The 22,523-nt window shown below is 36.0% G+C and overlaps 1 protein-coding gene across 1 annotated transcript in view; it reads right to left on the bottom strand.

Moving 5' to 3' along the window:
• OTULIN (OTU deubiquitinase with linear linkage specificity) overlaps positions 1-17,972 on the bottom strand; it is a 52,488-nt gene extending 34,516 nt beyond the window's left edge. The window contains exons 1-2 of the mRNA XM_012541210.3: positions 17,543-17,972; positions 140-216 (exon numbers count right to left, since the gene is read on the bottom strand). Coding sequence (XP_012396664.1) covers positions 140-216; positions 17,543-17,730 — 265 coding nt within the window. The 5' untranslated portion in view covers positions 17,731-17,972. The remainder of the gene's footprint in view (positions 1-139; positions 217-17,542) is intronic.
• Positions 17,973-22,523: the final 4,551 nt, after the last annotated feature.

Below are 22,523 nucleotides of genomic sequence, written 5' to 3'. Positions count from 1 at the left end.
TCCTGCTCACAAGCAGTTTAAATTCAATGAAACTTTATACATATAAATGTATAAGCATTTTGTGAAACTAGCTGTGAATTTTATTATAATTTGTCCTGTAAATATGAAGTACTACACATCAACAAAATCTCAAACGTACCTGATAACCCTCTTTCCCGTACCAGTAATTCTTTTTCTTTTTCTATTTCATCTTCAGCACGATACATGTCCTCCTCCCTGAAAGAACATATAAGGCATTTCAAATACTTTTTCTTTTTATGCTTATGTGTATGTATGCGCGCGCGTGTGCATACACATACACACACACACATACATACACACACTGACTTTTTTAAAAAATACATTAAAATTTTTCTAGTTTCTATATTTTATCTTCAGTGATATTACTGAAGGCAGCTAGATAGTAGAGCAGAAAATGTCCTGGGCAATTCTTATACTCTAATAATATCTCATAATATCCACTGATACCTTTCCCAATATTCAACAAACAATAATAGTAAGCTCCTTGAGGGCAGTAATTTTCAGTCATGTTTGATTTTGTGACCCTGTTTGGGGTTTTCTTGGCATACATACGTAAGTGATTTGCTAATTCCTTCTCCAGCTTATTTTACAAATGAGGAAACTGAGATTAAAAGGAATAAATGACTTCCCAGAATCTTACAGCTAGCAAGTGTCTGAAGCCAGATTTGAATTCAAGGAAATGAGTCTTCCTGACTCCAGGCCTAGTACTTTGTCTACCTAAGCTGTCCATAAAGGTAGTAATTGCATATTATTAAAATTATATATCTTTCCCAGTGCCCAAATTTCTCTACACAGAATTCACAATTCAACAATATCTTTTAAATGTCCATGTGCCAGGCACGGAGAATACCAAGACAAGAGATCATTATATACTTCAACAATGATACTGTATGAAGATATATTCTGATGGAAGTGGATTTCTTTGACAAAGAGACCTAACTCAATTTCAATTAATCAATGATGGACAGAAGCAGCTTCACACAAAGAAAGAACACTGGGAAATGAATGTAAACTTTTGCATTTTTGTTTTTCTTCCTGGGTTATTCTACCTTCTGAATCCAATTCTCCCTGTGCAACAAGAGAACTGTTTGGTTCTGCACACATATATTGTATCTAGGATATACTGCGACATATTTAACATATATAAGGACTGCTTGCCATCTAGGGGAGGGGATGGAGGGAGAGAGGGGAAAAATCGGAACAGAAGTGAGTGCAAGGGATAATGTTGTAAAAAATTACCCTGGCATGGGTTCTGTCAATAAAAAGTTATTATATATATATATATATATATATATATATATATATATATATATGAGAATACCAAGACAAAAATAGAACAGCCCCTGTCCTAAAATTTATATTCTGCTGAACAAAGGCAACACTTCACAGAAATGGATTCAAAATACACACAAAACAAGTGGAATTTTTAAAAGAGTAAGCAAAAGGGGAATACCAGCAATTGAGAGGAGAGAATCAGAAAAGATCTACTATGCTATGAGGTAGCATTTGAACTGAATCTTGAGGGAACTAGGGATTCCAGAAAACAGAAGTGGAAGAAGAAAACATTTCAGATAAGGCATACAACCCAATCACAAAGGCACAGAGAGAGGAGATAAAACTATTAATCAGAAGTAGAAAATAGGCCCATTTAGTTAAATTACAGGGTATGTGAACACAAACTCTTAATTATGAAAGTTTTTAAATACTGAACAGAGGGAAGTTTGTATTTTAGAATAGAGAGCATAGGGACCTACTGAAACTTCTTGAGCAAGGTGGTAAAAAAAAAAAAGTCAAATATGTTCTTTAGGTACATTAATTTAGCAGTTAAGAGGAGAGAATGAGGAAACAGAGAAGTTAAGAGATTATGGATACAAATTAGAAGGCCATGGAAACAATCCAGGGAATAAGGGCAGAGGATCTGTACAATCTATAGTCAAAAGAGTAAATAACAGGGTGTGGATAGGAGAGATGTTGAGGAGGAAGAACTAATATTTGGCAAAAGACTGGATGGTTATGGTACATGAAGAAGAGAAAGAGGTAAGGATAACTTCAGAAATGTGAACCTGAATGACTAGGACGATAGTGGTCTAAATATTAATAGAAAAATAAAAATAGAAAAAAAGGAGTAGATTAAGGAGGGTGGGAAAGGGGACCTTGAGAATAGATGAATTCTATTTTGGACATATTGAATTTATAAAGTTTATAGAGCATTATAATGGAAATGCCTACTAAGCAGCTGGTGATGTAGGACTGCAGCTGAGGAGACAGATGCATGGCTCCAGAAAGTAGAAATAGAAACAATGGGTAAAAGTTGCATAGAGTTTCAGGCTTAATGTAAGGGGAAAAAAACTGAAAACGGCAGGCTTCCCCCCTCACTGAAATGACTATTTGAAACTTACGTTAGAGAAGATTCTTGCTCTGACATGAATAGATCTGAAAGCTTCAAAGGTCCCTTCCAACTCTGAGATCCTCTCCCATTAAACAAATGCAGACAAAGACAAAGTCTTGCTGACCAAGAAAGTACACCTAGAGATAAAAGATACTAGGAAAGGGAACTAGAAAGAAATGGTTTTCCTGATATATGCTGTAATTTTTTTTTTTACAGTGATCTTTTTGAACTCCCTGTTTTTGCATACCTGATTTTATTAGTCAAATACTTTGATAGGTTACCATGACTACATATCCACTAATCAAATGCTTCATCTAGTGAATGAATGTGACTAGGGTCTCTCAAAGGCATTGACAGTATATTGTGGTAAGTCTTCCTAATCTATGAAGTCTTTGAGTCAGACTCAGCATGCCTGTCAGAGGACTAGCCTTGGCTAAGTCAGGAAAAGCTCCTTATTAGGTGTACTGCAGAATGATCAATTTTTGTCTAGTAACTCATAAAGAATGCTTATAGAGTGCTAAGTGCTATGATTTACATTACAGAGGAGAATGCCACACAGGTAAAATGATGGATCTCTGAAGTATAGTTAAGTTTAGGTCTTATCCAACTAACCAAGAAATTAGCATACAGTCACCAGCATATTAAATGCTCAATTAAATGTTAGTTACATTACAATTAATGAATCTGTCATTAGTGTAAGTTGTCCTATTCAATGGAGCAGAACAGGAAAGGGACCTTTTGCCAACCCACCCTTTCTTAACCCGTTTCTGAGTAAAAGTCACTTTTCACTTTCATAACTTATTAAGAGATATTAAAGAACACCACTTATGTTGGGAAAGAGGCAAGGGGAAGAAGGGTACTTTCCAAGAACATTGACTTTGGTAAGATTTTAAGTATAAGGTGTGATGTTGCCTCCTGAATCTATGCCAAAGTCAAAGCAAACAGAAACTAGATAGTCACAGGGGACTGGTGCATCAAAACTTAAAATAAAAACTGACCTATATGTCAGCCCTTCCCTTACTTACAAGTGATTCTCATAAGACACAATTTAGTTTTACAAAAAAAGACAAAACAATTCTTATTATGAAAAACAGCCTTTTACTTTATTTCATAAATGCAGAATCATCTTTCTTTCATAATGATTACAGATTCCACTCCAAAATAATTCTGTAGTTATCTGGTGATGTGTTCTTTAAAATTAGGAGCTAACCAAAGTTTTCTTAGGATCACTAGGTTGAGTGACTAAATGTAAATAAGTTCCTACCACTACACATTCACTCATGTCTCCATGAAAACCTATTAAAAAAGAGTAAAGATAAACTATGTGGAATGGTGGAAAGCAATCCATATTCTTATGTAAGGAAAATGAGAATGGAGAATATTAAATATGGGGAGGAGGTAAGAAAGCAGTTAATGGGGAGAAAAGGCAGAGTTCATTGAAAATTCTCAAAGCAACTAATGTATTTCTCTTAGATCTAAGGCATACACTAATTCTCATTAGCAAATAGAATAAGAAAAATTTTATATAACCTTTATGTCTGCATTTAAAATGACCCCAAAGCTATATATTTACCAGAAGGGTGTAATATGAGTTGAAATACAATTGAATAACACAATTAGTAAGATACACACAGAGACACACAGACACACACATATAAAATTTTAATATGTATGAACTTAGGAGAAAATAAGTAACATTCTATATTTCGAAAGTTAAAATAATAAACTCAACTGACAAAAGCATAATGGAAAAGGGGGAGGAAACAATTCTACCACTGAAAATGGGAATAATTTTCTCAATTGAAAACATTTTCTTTGCTTAGCCTGGCTGTCAATTTGAGTTTGGAGTTTGGTTTTTGTTTTGTTTTTGTTGAAAAGGTAGCAGAATGGGGGCAAACAGTTTGAGTAGAGTTTAAAGAAAAACTCATTCTAAAAAAACCAGGCAGATAAAAAAACAAATCTAGGACTAGAAAATCTTGCACTAACCTAGAAAAGCTTCTTAGACCTTCATATAGAGACATCAATTATCTCCATAGCTCCCTATTAACATGCCTATCAAATTCAACTCCTTTCTTTCAACAAGTTGGAAAGCAGAAAAGTAATTTTCTACAGATTAATAAAGATGCTAAACTCAATCTTGTGGGTATCTTTGCGACAGTAAAATGTGATGAATGGATGAATTATGGGAACAAAAATTCAAAAGGAATAATAAATTTGCAAAAGGAAATGTGGAATAGCTTTACGTGGCAAAAGAATACATGAGAAAAACCATGAACTGAAAAGATAAATAAGATGTATAGCACTTGTGGGAAAAGGATAAACAAGAGTTATGTTATAGTAAAATAAATCATATAGACCACCAAGCCAGAAGAACAAAATGAATTACTTTATAAAATAGACAGCAAACTCTGCAGAGATGGAAGACTTCATCTGGACATATATTAGAGTTTTCTTGCAGCTAAAAGGAAAGCAGCAAAATTTTTACATGCTTTAATAATAATTTCATTTTTTAAAAAGGTAGAGGAAGTGATGCAGGGAACTACTATTCTAGACTTGACTTACCGCAAAGAAGGAACTGTTTACTGAAGTAGAAATCACAGGAACCATGAGAGGAAGTAGCCATAGCATAATTCATGACATATTAGGAGGAAACATTAAACTTACTTTGTACACTCTAGATTTTAAGATAGGAGATTTAAAAATTCAAAGTAGAATATGTAGAATCCATTTTCCTAAAAATCCCACAAGAACAGTTGGTCTCAAAAGGGAATGCTTTTAATTTAATTTTAACAGCACAAATATAAAATGACCACAGTAAGTAAAAATGATCAAGTAAAGTGAGCAGAACAAGAAGTATAATTTATAATATAACACCAACACTGTAAAGACAATAATTTTGAAAAACTTAGGAAATCTGACCAATCACAATCCCACAGGATAAATTATGGAAGAATGCTTTCCACAGGATAGATTATGGAGGAATGCTATCCACATCTTGATAGAAAGATAATGAGCTCAATATATAGAATGAAACATATATGTAGAATGAAACCCATGTTTGGATACAGACAATGCAGGAATTTCTTTTACTGAACTAATGTATAATTGTTATAAGGGTTTTATTTTTCATTTTTTTCTCACTCCCCTTCCTATGGGTTGTAAGCAAGTGGAAAATGGAAAAAATAAATGCTTACATGAAAAAAACCCTGCAAATTAAAAATAATAATAATAATGAAAGAATTAATATGTAAGTACAGGGAACTCATTACCCAACTTAAAATTTTTAAAAAATCATTCAAAGAAAATAGAAGGGCTTGTAACTAGTGATGAAGTAACTGATCAATGGAATGATAAACCACTAATCCAAAATAATGAAGATGGAACACACCATTCACCTTCTAACAACTGATAGGCATGAACTTAAAATGCAGAGACATATTTCCAGACAAGACCAATGTGAGAATTTGTTTTGTATAACTATGTAGCTATACATGTTAAGGACTTTATTTTTCAGGGTTTTTTTTTGGGGGGGGGGTAAATTTTATTGTGAGGGAAAGGAGGACAGATAGTTTTTAAATAGGATGACAGAGTAGCATAGTTCCATTAACAATAGTATCAAGAAGAATAACTCAAATCAGAATGAGTTGATGTTATCAACAAAGAACAATAATAAAAGGGACCCTTTTTTCAGTTCCTTCTGTTAAAAATTACATTGGGGGACAACTCTGAGATACCACTATACACCTGTCAGATTGGCCAGAATGACAGGGAAAGATAATGCAGAATGTTGGAGGGGATGTGGGAAAACAGAGACAGTGATACATTGTTGGTGGAATTGTGAATACATCCAGCCATTCTGGAGAGTAGTTTGGAACTATGCTCAAAAAGTTATCAAATTGTGCATACCCTTTGATCCAGCAGTGTCTCTACTGGGCTTATACCCCAAAGAGATACTAAAAAAGGGAAAGGGACCTATATGTGCCAAAATGTTTGTGGCAGCCCTGTTTGTAGTGGCCATAAGCTGGAAAATGAATGGATGCCCATCAATTGGAGAATGGTTGAGTAAATTGTGGTATATGAATGTTATGGAATATTATTGTTCTGTAAGAAATGACCAGCAGGACGAATACAGAGAGGATTGGCGAGACTTACATGAACTGATGCTGAGCGAAATGAGCAGAACCAGGAAATCATTATATACCTCAACAGCGATACTGTATGAGGATGTATTCTGATGGAAGTGGATTTCTTCAACAAAGACAAGATCTAACTTAGTTTCAATTGATCAAGAATGGACAGAAGCAGCTACACCCAAAGAAAGAACACTAGAAAATGAATGTAAACTGCTTGCATTTTTGTTCTTCTTCCCAGGTTATTTATACCTTCTAAATCCAATTCTCCCTGAGCAACAAGAAAACTGTTCGGTTCTGCACACATATATTGTATCCAAGATCTACTGTAATCTATTTAACAGGTTTAGGACTGCTTGCCATCTTTGGGGAGAGGGCGGAGGGAGGGAGGGGAAAAATCGGAACAGAAGTGAGTGCAAGGGATATAATGTTGTAAAAAATTACCCTGGCATGGGTTCTGTCAATAAAAAGTTATTTAATTAAAAAAAATAAAAATAAAAATTACATTGTGGGCAAGAAAAAAACAAAGAAATGATTCATGCCCAGGATGAATAGGCTGATGATCCTAGATGATAAAGACTGAACAGAGATACTCAATTTTAATCGTGCTTCCGAGTCTTCTTTCCAGGAAAAACAATCTTTAGACTGGAAAAGAACAACAAAAATACATAAAAGGGAATTAAAACCTACGGTAAATAAATTAGTTGGCAAGAGAAAAAAAGTTGCTAGCTGCTGTCAATTCACCAAACTCAAAACTATCCTGAGGTACTGAGAGAGATGGAAGATAGGATTCCTGAGCTGTTGTCAGTGATTTCTTTACAAACTTCAGGCAACAGGAGGAAAGTTACAACTGGAGATGGGCAAATGTTCCAGTGTTCAAAAAGGGGCAGAAAATTCTTGAAACTAAAACTTATTTTCAATTTTTGAATATTGGAATGTGGTGACTTAAAAAGGAAAATGGTGATCACTAACAATCAATAGAAAGCTTACTAAGAACAATCCAAACTGACTTTATTTCATTTGTGACAAGGTTATGAGATTGAACAATTAGGGGAATGTTGTATATATAATTTACCTACTTTAGCAAAATTTTTGTTGTGGACAAGGAAGAGAGATTTAACTAGATGACAGTATGTAAACAAGACAAATGGCCTGATCCAATGTGTATTCACTTTGTGTATGTCAGCTGAAAGGAGTAGAGTACCTCACTCTATTTTTGTTTCCCACATGGCACTATAAACATTTTTATCAATGATTTGTGTAAAAGCATACATGGCATATATGTCAAATTTGAAAAATGACACAAGGGTTAGGGCTAGTTTCTTATCAAGTTATAAGGTTGAGCCAAATCCAGTAAGGTGAAATTTAATGAGGATAAGTAAAGTCCTGCATTTGGGTTCATAAAAATAATTTCACACCTACAAGATGGGCAAAATGTGGCACAGATCACATGAAAAAGATGGGGGAGGGTAGTGTTTGAAGAGTTCAATGAATTGTTTAACCACACAGACCACATTAAGGAAAACACAATATCCAGAACATCATCCTGCTCTGGGCAGCCCATATCTAGAATATTCTATTCAGTTCTAGGAGATCATAATGTAAGATTACTAATAAGCTGGGTCACATCTAATGGAACATAAGTAGTTAAATGTGGAAGAAAACATGTCATACAGAAGAAACTGGAAATGGTAATCTATAGCAGAGAAGATCTAGGATGGACAATACAATTGCCTTGTATATTAGAACTGTTCAGATAGTATAAAGCATCACTAACTTAACAGTTTTAATATACAAGTATTAGATTTTGTTCCAATTTAATTTAGCTTAGCCACAAAGAAAAGACTAGGAACAACAGAGATAAATGAATAAAAAGACAAATTTCACCTAGATACCAAGGAAACTCTTTCTAGCAATAAAATTTGCTCCGAAGTTCAATGGACTGTCTTGGTAGGGATTGATTTCCTTATCAGAAATCTTTAAGCAGATAATGGATAAATATGTCAGCTAAGTTTTAGAAGTTCCAGAGATAAACTCTTGAGGTTTTGTCATTGTCATGATTTTGTCATTGTATGATTCACAAATCAACTACAAAATTCCAATCCCCATACAATTTTTAAAAAATAGAAAGTAAAGGTTTAACCCAAGATCCTTATGAAAAATACATAAAAACAGAAAAAGTAAAAAAGTAAATTAAATATGAATTAACTCGGTGTATTTTAATGTGGGACATGCTAATTTGCAACTTTGAGTAAAACATTATTTTTTAAAATCATAAAACAAAAGAAATAACTCTTGATTCACAAATATATAATTCATCTCTTCTACAAAAGAAAAATATTTTAGAAATTTGATTAATTTTTTCACATTATTTTAACATCTATATAACTTTCATTTAGAAATATCTACATATTTCTCCATTAAGTTAGGGATGAGATTCATAATAAATTCATAATACTGAATAAGTTAATACATTCAACTATATAAATTAGCTAAAAGGAAAAACAAAACAACAAATCCCTAAGTATAGACAAGGTTCTACCTCTGTTTAAAACCCAGTGAAATGATAAAGGCTACCAGAGTTTTTTCCTACCATATTATTTTAGTTGTAGAAAATATACCCAATTCTTTGCATTCCGGGTTCTGTTCCTACTAGTCTATTAATTATCATCTTTCAAAAATAATTAGTGGCCTTCTTATCTGATGACCTGTCATCATTCCTTATCTTTCTTCAGCTTTCTTCAATATTTGGCACCACAAAATTCTATCCCTAGTTTTTTATATTCTTTTGTAGACTAAGTTCTTTAAAAAACAACAAACAAAAAACAAAACATGATCACTTTGTGATAAATGCTAACAAAGACCCAATCACAATCTGCACCCCAATAAAGATTTATTGATTTAAATTCTTCAGTCTCCCTAGGTATCCTTAGACATGTTGATGGTAAAATATTTCTGCAGACAAATCCCAAATATTCCTGTGCTCCAGAGTTACATTTCCAACTGCATACTGGATATCTCCACCAAGATGTCCCAGAATTAATCAACAAGCGTTAATATTAAGGACTTCCTTATGGCCCAAGCACTATGGATACAAATACAAAGACTGCAACAACTCCTATTTGCAAATACTTTACATGGGACAAAAAGTCAATACAAATACACAGACTATAAAGAGGATTCAAAGTAACACCAAGTCGTTAAATACAATGTAGTTTAGAAGAAAGGGTACCAGCAGTTGAGGGAATCCAAGAAAGCCTACATGTAGGTTCTTGAGATACATTTTGAAAGAAGAGAGGAACTCCTGAAATTTGGAGGTGAGGAAGGCATGCATTTTCAGGGAAGGAGTATAGTCAATACAAAAGTACAGAGTGTTCCTGGTAAAGAATATAAAGGCCAGTTTGCTTGGTTTTAAAAGCAGAGGGGAAATAACATCCAATGACATTGCAAAGTTGTATATACACTGTTTTTTAAAATTAAACAGTTTTAACAACTATCAAACAGAAGTCACTCTAGTTGATTGAGTAAAGGAATAATCACGATCCTATTTGCTTTTAAAGAAAATCACTTAGACAACAAACAGTATGATGAGATAGTCAACAAGCATTTATGAAGTACCTACTATGTACCAGTTATTTATTGTTCAGCCACACCTGACTCTTTGTGACCCAGTAAACCACAGCATGCCAAAACTGTCGATGGGGTTTTCTTGGCAAAGAATACTAAAGGGGTTTGTCATTTCCTTCTCCAGTGGATTAAGGCAGAGGTTAAATGAATTGCCCAGAATCTAGCTGGTGAAGCTGCTTGGAACTCCAGGTCCAGTGCACTATTCACTGAGATACCTAGCCCCTCTATGTGCTAAGTGTTGTGCTAAGGAACAGCGATACAAAGAAAGGCAAAAACAAACTAACAAGTGAAAAACAATCCTTGATCTGGAGGAACTCAGTCTGCTTGAGGAGACATGAAAACTATTTACTAATAAGCTACATATGAGATAAACTGGCAATAACCAAGAAAGGCACTAGCCTTAAGGGTAATTGAGAAAGGTATCTTGTAGAAGGTGGGATTTTATTTAGGACTTAAAGGAAGTGAAGGAGATAGGGGGACAGAAAGGAAGAAATCAGGCCTTTGGACACCAGCTTTTGTAATTGGTTCTAAAAACGATAGGGAGCCACTAAAGTTTACTGGCATAGAAACCAATTAGAAAACTACTGCAGTCATCTAGGTAAAAAGTGACAAAGGTCAGAACCAAGGTACTATCTGTATGTATTGGTTGAGAGGAATTGGATGTGAGGAGGGATGTTGTAAAGCTAGGAATAGCAAGAAGTGGCAACTCATTATATGTACCTAAAACCAAATTTATCTTCCACATTACCCAACTGATTCCTCCTGACTTTACTACCTCTTCTGTCAGTGGAAACACCATTTACCCAGTAATTTATAGTCACAATTTCTCTGCTTCCTTTTTATTTTTCTTTAACCAGTTACCAAGTCATATTCATTGAATCTTCATAGCCTTGCATACATCATTACCATACCATTCCAGTCCCTCATTGCCCCCTTGGAACTAAAACAACAACTTAATAGATCTACTAATCTCTAGTCACTTCCTACTTCATAAAATGCCAGTTTATGTACAGATATAATTGCGCCATTCCTGTCCCACAAATCTTTCAAAAGCTCCATACTACTTCCTACTTACTACTGGATTCCTTAGCCTAGCATTCAAAGACTTCATAGTCTGGTGCTTCCCTACTTTTTTAGTCTTATCTGAAAATTTTCCCTTTTACCTGTCCTGTAAGGGGCTGTTATCCATATAAATCCAAAACTTTCCTGTCTCTGTAGTTTTGTTCTCCTTCATGCTTAAAATACCTACCCTTGTTTCATCTCCATCTTGGAAAATGCTACCCTATCTGTTATGGGTCAGAACTCTGAACTTGAAACAAAGGATTCTTATAAGGTACTAAGTCAGTGGAATTGATAGAAACAATAGTTATCTAATTTAGCATGGTTCAGTATGATTGACTTAATCCTACAAGGAGATGTTATGGGCCAGAACTTGAAACAAGGTACTAAGTGGAACTGGGGAGACAATGGTTAAATCTAGTTTAGCATTGACTTAATCCTACAACAAATAATGGTTTCCTAGTGATAAAATGATTGATTTGTACTCAGTATACAGCATATAAGCAAGAAGCTCTCAGGGCCAGAAGGGACAAGCGCATTAGAAGCTCTCGGAGGCTGAGACAGATTCATTCCATCATCCACCTTTGTGGTGGCTGCAGGCTGAAGCACAAACCTTTGGATGCGGGGAGATTCAGAAGCCAGAGAAGGAAAGGCAGGAGCTCAAGCCCACGGAACCAAGGAGAGAGACAGGCCTCTAAGAAAGCTAACAGGCCCTAGGAAAAGAGACAAGACTTTGAAAGAGACAATAAAGAATTTGGACTTTAACCCCTGACTATTCCTGTGGTGATTACTGAACTGAAGCAAAGGCTGCTCCAGAGACCCCAAGAAAACCTCAACAGAGAACATTACATTTTAAAGAGAATATTACACCTCTCCTTTAAAATCTAGTTCAAAAGTCCATTGTCTATGAAAAGTTTCCTGAGCCCATCAGCTGGATTCTTCATTTCTAATGTCAAGGAGCAACTTGTGCATCACTATCTGTACAATATGGCAGATTTATTCATTACATTTCCCATTAGACATAATAAGGACCAAATTTTAATAGTCTTTTTCTATACAGTCCCTAGCACAGTAATTTATACATGAGTGGTTACTTAAAGAATGAACAAACATTGCACAGTAATTTATACATGAGTGGTTACTTAAAGAATGAACAAACATTAACAAAACAAGGTAACCTAAGCACAATATATCTGTTATGTGGAAAAGAAAAACTTCTTTGTGGACAACATTTAATTTTGGCACAATTCAACATATATATATATATATATATATATATATATATATATTAGTTTTTCTCTCAGCCAAATTTCTTTTATCGAGGCAATGTGGAATAGCGAGGAAAGCACTGAACTAAAACCAAAAGACCTGGATTACAATACAGGTTTTCCTATTTATTAACTGTGTGGCTATAGGCAAATCAAAAAATATTTCTAAGCTTCAACATTCTCATATATAAAATGGGAATTACACTTAAGATTACTTGCCTCGTGGGGTAAAGAGAAAAGTATTCTACAAAGTACATAGCTCTTTATAAAGTTGAGCTGATGTTAATATATCTACTAATCTGGCTCAAGTTTATTCTTGCAATTTTAAATATAGCAACAAAAATTTCAGGTATGATTCTGTTACTGTATTTCCTGAAATTATCAGTGGTCCAAGCAAGAGCTCAGTAAGCTACCAGCAGTGAAACCACAGACCAATGCCCCTCCTGAATGTCTTTTTTCTCCAACCTCCTTTCCAGACAGGGCTGAAACACTGCATAGACTACACACACTGGAGGACAGACAGTTGGAGAGATATTCAAAATTTTGGAAAGTACCAAAATTCCTTTCCTCTTCTAAGAATAGTTTTATTTTATTCATGACCTTCAAATTAAGACAAATCACAGAAAAATCATATAGAACAAGAAAAAGAGAGGACAATCTTATTGCTCTGTTACAACAGGTCAATTTGATGTTAATGTGACATTCTCTATGGGGATTTCTTGGGTACTGGGCCAAGCCTGCCTTCCTTTCCTAGAAGGGATGATGATAAACTGAAAGTTCTCTTTGGCAAGACAGAAAGGAAAGGGGGAAGCAGATGGAAGTGGCTGCCATCATCAAATCATTCTTAATCCCTGGAAGTCAAAGCAGCACAAGGCTCCCAGCTTAAAACCATCAGGCAGGCAGTTAGGATTGTTCCTGTCCCTGACTCAAGGATATCAAAAAAGGCAGGGTTGCAGGTTTTTCCCTCATCCACACACACAAGGCACTTCTCTTTAAACTAATAACTGTCACGATAACAAGGCAATTCATTCACCACTACTCACTCTCAAACAAATCAAGGTCAAATACATCAGGACTTTTTAAAAGGGTTTCTTTTCCACTCACATCCTCTTTTTGCCAAGAAATGTTCATATATCCTCAGGAACATAAACATATTAAGTGGGTATATAAATCAAACATTTCCTGATAATAAATCCTAATTCTGTGACTCCTACATCAGTCATGCGACCCCATTTAGGGTTGTGAACCACAAGTTAAGTTTTGAATTATACCACCTGCCATTCCACCACTGTGGCTTAGTTGTTTTGAAGCTAGACTCCCCCATCTTCAAGTTCCTCAAATGTGGAATTCAAATTTTCCTGTGAAAGATAACTTAAAATTTAAACACCCAACACCTTAGCAAAGACTAATAGCTAGTAATCAAAGTCAGCAATGAGAATAAGAACAGGACAGGCTAGATGCGGGAAAAGAACACCAAAGAAATAAATTGAAAACAAACTAACACTTATGCTGTGGTTCAATTCTGACAGTTACTCTAGCTCTCAAAATCATACCTTGCACTATTTATAACATAGGATGTTAAATAACTCCTGATAACAGGATAATCAAACTTGTCAAAATAATATCACAAAATAGTTTTGCTCATATGGTTCTTGATTATACTTTTATCTAGTAATATGTGATAACAGAAAATATTTTAGGAACTTGGAAAACCTTTCATTAAACTCTTATATGAATCCTCTCTACTAATTAAAGAAATCAGAAAGCTATGATATTGAAACTCCTATCGAGCAAAATGTCCTAAACACACAATTAATTATTCTAAAAATGCAGATTTATCACATGTATAATTTGCATATATAGCTACATAAACTACCAATGCCAATTGTATAAATTTAAGGATGAAATCACAAAACATTACAAAATACTTAACATTTATTTTTGAAACTTTGCAACTTATTATTTAACTGAATTCTTTTGTATATCAGGCCAATAAAACCAATTTTCACAGTAAAGGAAAAGGTCTTAAATCCAATGACATAAAAAAATTATAAACAATTCATTTAGACAGAAAACTTTTAAAACTTATCTTAAATTTGCTGAGTTACATACATCTGCAAATATAAAAACTGACATGTATCATTTACTTTAATAACATAATCAAGCAGAATAACAAAGTGTATACTAAAAAATAATACCATCACAGGAAAGGGGGAAAGGGAACAGTCCAGTATGCCTAAAATGTCTGAAGTGATCATCAGAAATCAAGTTCTGAAAGTTCAACATTAAATTCCTTTTTTTTTTTTTAAGAATAAGAAACAAAATGACCAAAAGTATTTCAAAGAAAAAATGAACCCAGCTCCTAAATAACCCACAAACTAAACTAGAAAAATTTGTAGTGGGGGGGGGAAAAAAATCAAGATTTTTGCTACATCTCTAGATAACATACCCAGATCTCATTAAGTTCCTGACTATTTATTACTCATTCAATGTGATAGGGTCTATAGTGTAAAGGACACTGGATTTAGTCTCAAGTCAGGGTTCTAGTTCTAGATTCTGATGTTATTTGACCAGTATGATCTTCCATAAATTATTTCATTTTCCTAGCCCCATTCTCCTCATCTGCAAAATAAGGATGTTGGTTTGGATGACTAAGATTCTAAGGGATATTCCTGAATCGAGAAGTCTTGGACTGGAGGTCAGAGGATCCGAGTTCAAGTTGTGCCTCTGCCATTGACTATTGATTATAGACTAGACTAGTCATTAGATTAGACTAGTCACTTCAATACTCCATTTGTTCATTCTCTTTCTAAATGAAAAAAAAAAATCTACTATAAAGTCTCTAAGATACCTAAAAATTCATTAGTTTCAACTTCTTAAGAGCAGGGACCAATTTGGGGTTTTCCGGTTTTTTTTGTTTTTGCCTTTCTTTATATCCACAGACTGAAACATAATGCCCATTATATAGCAGATATGTAAATGCTGGCTGACTACTGATAATTTCTGATCCTTGAACTTTTTAGTACAATGAGATACTTTCCCACCTCCAACCTATGGAAAAGAAACAATGTAGGTTGTATCTGAAGTGCTACTAAGGTCTAAGAAATCTGAGCACCTCAACTGCTAACTGTATGATACAGGAGAGTAACAAACAATAGCACCCAAATGCAACAATAGCAGGTAAGTGGCTGATGCTCATTTAGTCTTATCAGGACAAAGATTTGGCTCACATTGTAACAGAGTCTCAAGAATTCTCACTAGAGATTTTTTTTTTTTTTACCAAGGAAACCACTAGAAAAGATGATTATACAGAAGCTCACAGCATTGTAAACTTAGGTTGTGTCAGAAGCTAATCTATCTCAACTTCATAGACTGCTGGTTCAATCAACTGATCAAATCTATTTAGCTGCTCTGGTTGGTTTGTTTATATATGTACATGCATATATATATACACAAATACATATTCACACATATATACATACCTAAAGCATGTATAAGCATGAGGGTGTATGCATATCTGTATTTACATGTGCATCTTGAAAAAGTCTGTACCCCATGGCAACAATATTATCTGACAATCAATTCTGATGGACATGACTCTTTCCAACAATGATAATTGAAACCAGTTTCAATGATCTTGTGATAAAGAGAACCATCTACACCCAGAGAGAGGACTGTGGGAACTGAGTGTGGATCACAACATAACATTCTCACTCTTTTTGTTGTTCTTCAATTGCATTTTGTTTTCTTATTCATTTTTTTCTTTTTTGATTTGATTTTTCTTGTGCAGCAAGATAATTGTACAAATATATTTACATATATTGGATTTAACGTATTTAACATATTGGATTGCTTGCCATCTGGGGAGGTGGGGGAAGTAGGGGAAAATTTGGAACATAAGGCTATGCAAGGGTCAATGTTGAAAAATTATCTGTGCATGTTTTGAAAATAAAAAGCTTTAATAAAAAAAATTAAAGAAAAGGAAAAAAAGTCTGTACCCTACATACAGAATTGAGAGTTGGAGATAATACTAAGCCATTCCAAAGCTGGAAAAGACCTTAAAACCATTTATAGTATCAGAGATTTTGAGGACAAGAGTCCTTTGAGATCAGATATATATATATATATATATATATATATATATATATCCAATCCTTCATTTGCCTACCTAAGGTTACAGAAATAAAAGCAGATTTTGTGACTATCACACCATAGTTCTTTTCGATTAAATTTAGTCTTTATCATGGATCCAATCTTAGTTCATACATTCATAGATTTTGCATTGGAAGGAATCTTATGGAGCCATCATCTCAGATTCTCCAATCACAAATGAGGAAATTGTTCAGAGAGATAAAGACATTTGCTCAAGGAAATAAGTTGCTGAGTCTGGATGAAGACCGTTCCTTGGCTTTCACTTAACAAGTAAAGTTCCTAGCATTGGGCAAAAACTTAATTTCTTTTGAACAAAGATCTCCCAATCTAGCACTTTCCCGATCTCATCTATTTAACACAGTCTAACACAGCAGGAAAATGCTGACTGCACAACCTGTTGATGGATACTATCCTGAGATTAGATCTGGAAATGTGTATCTGTCCCATGGCTCACAAGCACTAACTTGCAAGCGCAGGCACGTCGCTCGCACGGACCGCTGTAAGCACTGATTTGACTGTTCCTGCTTATTGGGTCAGGTGCATTCGTGTTTCATGTGAGGAGAAATTTCTCTAAAATGTTTTCCCAAAAAGTCGGTAAAAGTTTTATCTTGTGACACCGCAGAGAGAAGAAACCCAGTTTGCCAGAATCTGTAGAAAGAACACTATGTCTTTAAAGAAGTGTAATCAATGCTTTCAAAAGTGTGTCGTTTAAAACTTTAGGGCTCATTGGGATTGCACCCCCAGGCTCTCGTCACTGGGGGCTGCATCTCTTCCCCCGACCCTCCCGAAGCCGGACGGGGCAGGGCTGAGAGAAGCCCCGAGGCCGGGCGGAGAAGCCGCCGCGGCGTGTTCGCTTCCCCCCCCCTCCCCCCCTTCTCCCCGAGCGATGCACTTACTGCTCTCCCGAATAGCTCCGGAGGGGACAGGAGCCCGGCTCCCCCGGCGCGGCCGGCCCCACTGGCGAGCCCTCCTTCTCCACTCCTTTCCCACGGCCTAAGGAGGCGGGCTCTGCCTCCAAGCTGGGCCCCTCTGGGCCGCCTGCCCCCGGCCACCTCCCCGGCTGGGGCATCGCTCCCTGACTCATAAGGAGTCGCGAAATGAGCCGGGAGTCTCCGGCAGCAACGGAGACCGGGCTCCTCCGGCGCGATCTGCTGCCCAGCGACGAAGCGAAGCGGCCATAAGCGCCGCCCGCGCAGCCGTGGCGCGGAAGGGGTTAACCCCGCTCGGCCCGGACCCCTCCCGCCCCGGCAGGAGCTCCCGGACCTCGGCGGCCGCTCCGCTGAAGTGGGCCCAGCAGCGACTCCGCCGGCACTTCCGTGCCACGGCACGTTACGTCACGGCACGGAAGGAGAGTCCCGCCCCTGAGCCTCTGACCCGGAGGGGGCGGCGGAGGGAAGGACTCTGCGCCTGCGCTCCCCCAGTGCGCGTGTTCCGGTTCTGATTCCCCAGCGGACTCCAAGCCGTTGGGCGCATGCTCGGGAGACTCCGCGGGAGTTTCCCCTGGGCACGGTACTTCCTTTGGCTTAGGAAGAGCCGGAGGGAGGCGGTGCGGGACCTCGGGGTAATAGAGGCTGCTACTGTCCGCCGCGCACGCGTTTTCTGAGGCAGGTGGGAAGTCGCTGTACGGACAGAAAGTAAGCGTGCTTTGTACGGGCGGCAGCAAGAGACGCATCATCAGGGAGCAGAGTTTTTGGCTGAGAATCAAGCCTACGGTGCCCTTTACTTCTCTAGAACTGCCTATTTACTTTTACACTCTTCAAATATTTAAGCACTAGTTGGAAATGCTTAGGAAGGGAGTCAGACTCGATATGAACTCAAACTGTATCTGAGACACCTGCTGGGATTTCCAACATAAGTTTTGCAACATACCTTGTGAGGTATTTGGCAGTGGTAAAAGGTATCTAAACGCTCTATGGTGTTCCACCAAATTTAATTATTTTATGTAAAAATAAACAAAAAATAATCCATCTCATTAATATGCAGATGTGCTTTTGCTTTTATTCATGGTAAGATTATATGTATACCAAGGAATTGTGTTAAAATAAATTATGATTTATTGTCAGTAAAGGTTGATTTTCATCTCTATTTTATATAACGATATACCCAGGCTTACATAAAAATTTCTTAGTCTAAAAGAGGTCACAAGTGGAAAAAGTTTAAGAAGCCCTGCTCTAGGCAGAAAAGATGTCAGTCTGTTTGGTAATGTGAGTTCCTTACCTGAAGTTCCTATATCAATGAAATCTTAGGTCTAGTCTCTCTTCCTAACTATAAGTTGTTTTTTGTTTTTTTTTTAATTTAATAGCCTTTTATTTACAGGTTATATGCATGGGTAACTTTACAGCGTTAACAATTGCCAAACCTCTTGTTCCAATTTTTCACCTCTTACCCCCCCACCCCCTCCCCTAGATGGCAGGATGACCAGTAGATGTTAAATACATTAAAATATAAATTAGATACACAATAAGTATACATGACCAAAACGTTATTTTGCTGTACAAAAAGAATCAGACTCTGAAATATTGTACAATTAGCTTGTGAAGGAAATCAAAAATGCAGGTGTGCATAAATATAGGGATTGGGAATTCAATGTAATGGTTTTTAGTCATCTCCCAGAGTTCTTTTTCTGGGCATAGCTGGTTCAGTTCATTACTGCTCCATTGGAAATGATTTGGTTGATCTCGTTGCTGAGGATGGCCAGGTCCATCAGAACTGGTCATCATATAGTATTGTTCCTAGCTATAAGTTTTAATGTAAAAGTCCTTTAATTGAACCTGGTGATGCATTTTGGTTTTTTTGTTTGTTTGTTTGTTTTGTTTTTGCTGAGGCAATTGGGGTCAAGTGACTTGCCCAGGGTCACACAGCTAGGAAGTGTTAAGTGTTTGATACAGATTTGAACTTAGGTCCTCCTGACTTCAGGGTTGTTGCTGTATCCACTAAGCCATCTAGCTGCCCCCTGGTGATGCTTTTGGAAGACTTGGACCTACAAGAAGCATTTGGAATTAAAACAGATAGTACCAAACATGGAATGCCTGCTATGCTTTCAAAGGGTTTAACCAAATGAGATTGCAAACCAAATGAGGGATTGCAAAATAGTAGGGTATTTTGGTGGTGTTTTGTTTTGTTTTTACATTTTTCCCCCTGTTAAACATCCTTACTACAATATTAAAGATGGTTCAAATATTATAGAATTTCAGAATTATCTAGAAAATATCTCCAAGCAAAAGCAGATTAAAAATCTTTCTCATGCCACTAAGAACTTGATAAAGTTATTTTTATAACAGAATTTTCTTACATCACAATATGAGATGATACTTTTCACATTTAATTCTCACTCAGTCTCTATGTAGCTCTTGGCTCTTTATAATTATCTTCATTGTTAGTTACTGTTTTTTAATCCAATTATACCCCTGCAGGTGCTTTCCCAATAGAAACTAATTCAGAAAACTTTTCTTGAGTCTTAAAAAGGATTTGTTTGTATTTTCTTTCAAAAAATGAAAGTATTTTCTGAGATATTTGCCTTTGGGAATTGCCATTAAGGAAGTAGGTGGCTATGTAAGTATAATTGCTGTGAGTTAATAGCTACTTCTGCAAAGAATGTTTTATGATATTTCACACAAGACAGAATTGTTTTGATCACTAGCATTTCTAGTTTGATTACTAACCCCCTGAATACAGTAACATACTCTTTTCTGTGAATGTTTATCTAACCAGTAATGGAAAGATTACTTCTAAAAGGCTGAGAAATTGAATTTATTTTCTCACTGATCCATTATTTATTGATGTTTCATCAACTTTCCAAATATATATTCCTATACCAATTGTGAATTACTCATTATTCCTTTTTTTTCTGTCTTTACACATTTGCTTACACTGCAAGTTCCTTATATTTAGAACTTCTTCACAGTTCTTTTCTACCTTTTAAAACCCCAGCCAAAATACCATCTCACCTAGGAAATTTTTCCTGATCTCCCCCATTGAAAATGCTTTCCTCTTTACTTGTCATTGTTGCATTTTATTTTATAAGGGTGCATCTTATTTTACTCTATGAGGGTAATCACCCCATCCCCATTTAAAGTAACTACTCTTGTATCATTTCACACTTATCTGATTGCCCAAGATATCCGGAAAAAAATAATTATGAATGTTGGAGGGCATGTGGAGTGGGTGGGGTTGGGGGAATCTATATCCAAAAGAGATAAAAGAGGGGAAAGAACCCACATTTGCAAAATTGTTTATAGCAGCTTTTTTGTAGTGACAAAGAATTAGAAATTGAATGGATGCCCATCAATTGGGGAATGGCTAAATAAGCTATGGCATATGAATATAATGGAATATTATTGTTCTATAAGAAATGATGAATAAGCTGATTTCAGAAAAGCCTGGAAAGACATAAATGAATTGAGGCTGAGTGAAGCAAGCAGAACCAGAAGAATATTATACATAGTAACAGCAAGATTAGGTGATACTCAACTCTGATAGACTTAGCTCTTCTCAGCAATGTGGTGATTTAAGACATCCCAAAAAAATTGGGATGGAAAATGCCATCTGCATCCAGAGAAAGAATTGTGTCAACTGAATGCAGATGGAAACAAAGCATTTTCACCTTTATTTTTTTTTTTTGGGGGGGGGGGTTCTGATTGTTTGTTTTCAGTGCTTTTTCTTTCTTATGTTTTTCCCCTCCATTTGGTCTGATTTTTCTGGCATAAAATGGCAAATATGGAAATATATTTAAAAGTGTTATACATTGTGCACGAATGTTTATGGCAGCCCTCTTTGTAGTGGCTAGAAACTGGAAACTGAGTGGATGCCCATCAGTTAGAGAATGGCTGAATAAATTGTTGTATATGAATATTATGGAATATTATTGTTCTGTAAGAAATGACCAACAGGATGATTTCAGAAAGGCCTGGAGAGACTTACATGAACTGATGCTGAGTGAAATGAGCAGGGCCAGGAGATCATTATATACTTCAACAATACTATATGATGACCAGTTCTGATGGCCCTGGCCATCCTCAGCAATGAGATCAACCAAATCATTTCCAATGGAGCAGTAATGAACTGAGCCAGCTACGCCCAGAGAAAGAACTCTGGGAGATGACTAAAAACCATTACATTGAATTACTCTACTTCATCCTGCCATCTGGGGGAGGGGGGGAGGAGGTAAGAGGTGAAAAATTGGAACAAGAGGTTTGGCAATTGTTAATGCTGTAAAGTTACCCATACATATAACCTGTAAATAAAAGGCTATTAAAAAAAAAAATGCCTTTTTTATCCCATGCTCAAAAAAAAAAAAAAAAAGTGTTACACATGTGTTTATCAGATTGTTTACTGTCCTGGGGAGGGGGGAGGGAAGGGAGGGAATAAGAAAAATATTGGAATATAAAATCTTACAAAAATGAATATTGAAAACTATCTTTACATGTATTTGAAAAAAAAAATAGAATACTATTTTGAAAAAGATAATTAGTAAATAAATAAATAAATCAACTACCTTTGTCAGGAGAGAATACCTCCATTCAGTCTATGACCAACCAGAGGTATGAATTAATGGAGCAAGGTCTTGATTCATTTAATTATTCAGAGGTATTCACTAGTTATCAAAGGTGCATGAAAGCTAATAAAATGAAGTGGAATAACAGATATTGTAGAACTGTGCCAAAAAAAAGTTGTATTTTGATAGACTCAAAAAAATCAGTAATTCCTCTCTTGTTTTGAATAAAACATCAGACCAATGTGGAATCAGGATATCTGAGTGGCACTGTTTCATCAAAACCCCCTAAGGAGGAATTTGTTGGTTGGAGGGATAAGGGAAGAAAAGAGAAGATATTCTGTCTCCTTAGCTCTCCTCTTTCTTACCTTATGAATTTCAGAGGC

The sequence above is a fragment of the Sarcophilus harrisii genome, chromosome 1 (genome assembly GCF_902635505.1).
Source record: "Sarcophilus harrisii chromosome 1, mSarHar1.11, whole genome shotgun sequence".
Lineage (NCBI taxonomy): Eukaryota > Metazoa > Chordata > Mammalia > Dasyuromorphia > Dasyuridae > Sarcophilus > Sarcophilus harrisii.
The sequence above is the reverse complement of the archived record's forward strand: the minus strand, read 5'-3'. Positions and strand labels throughout refer to the sequence as shown.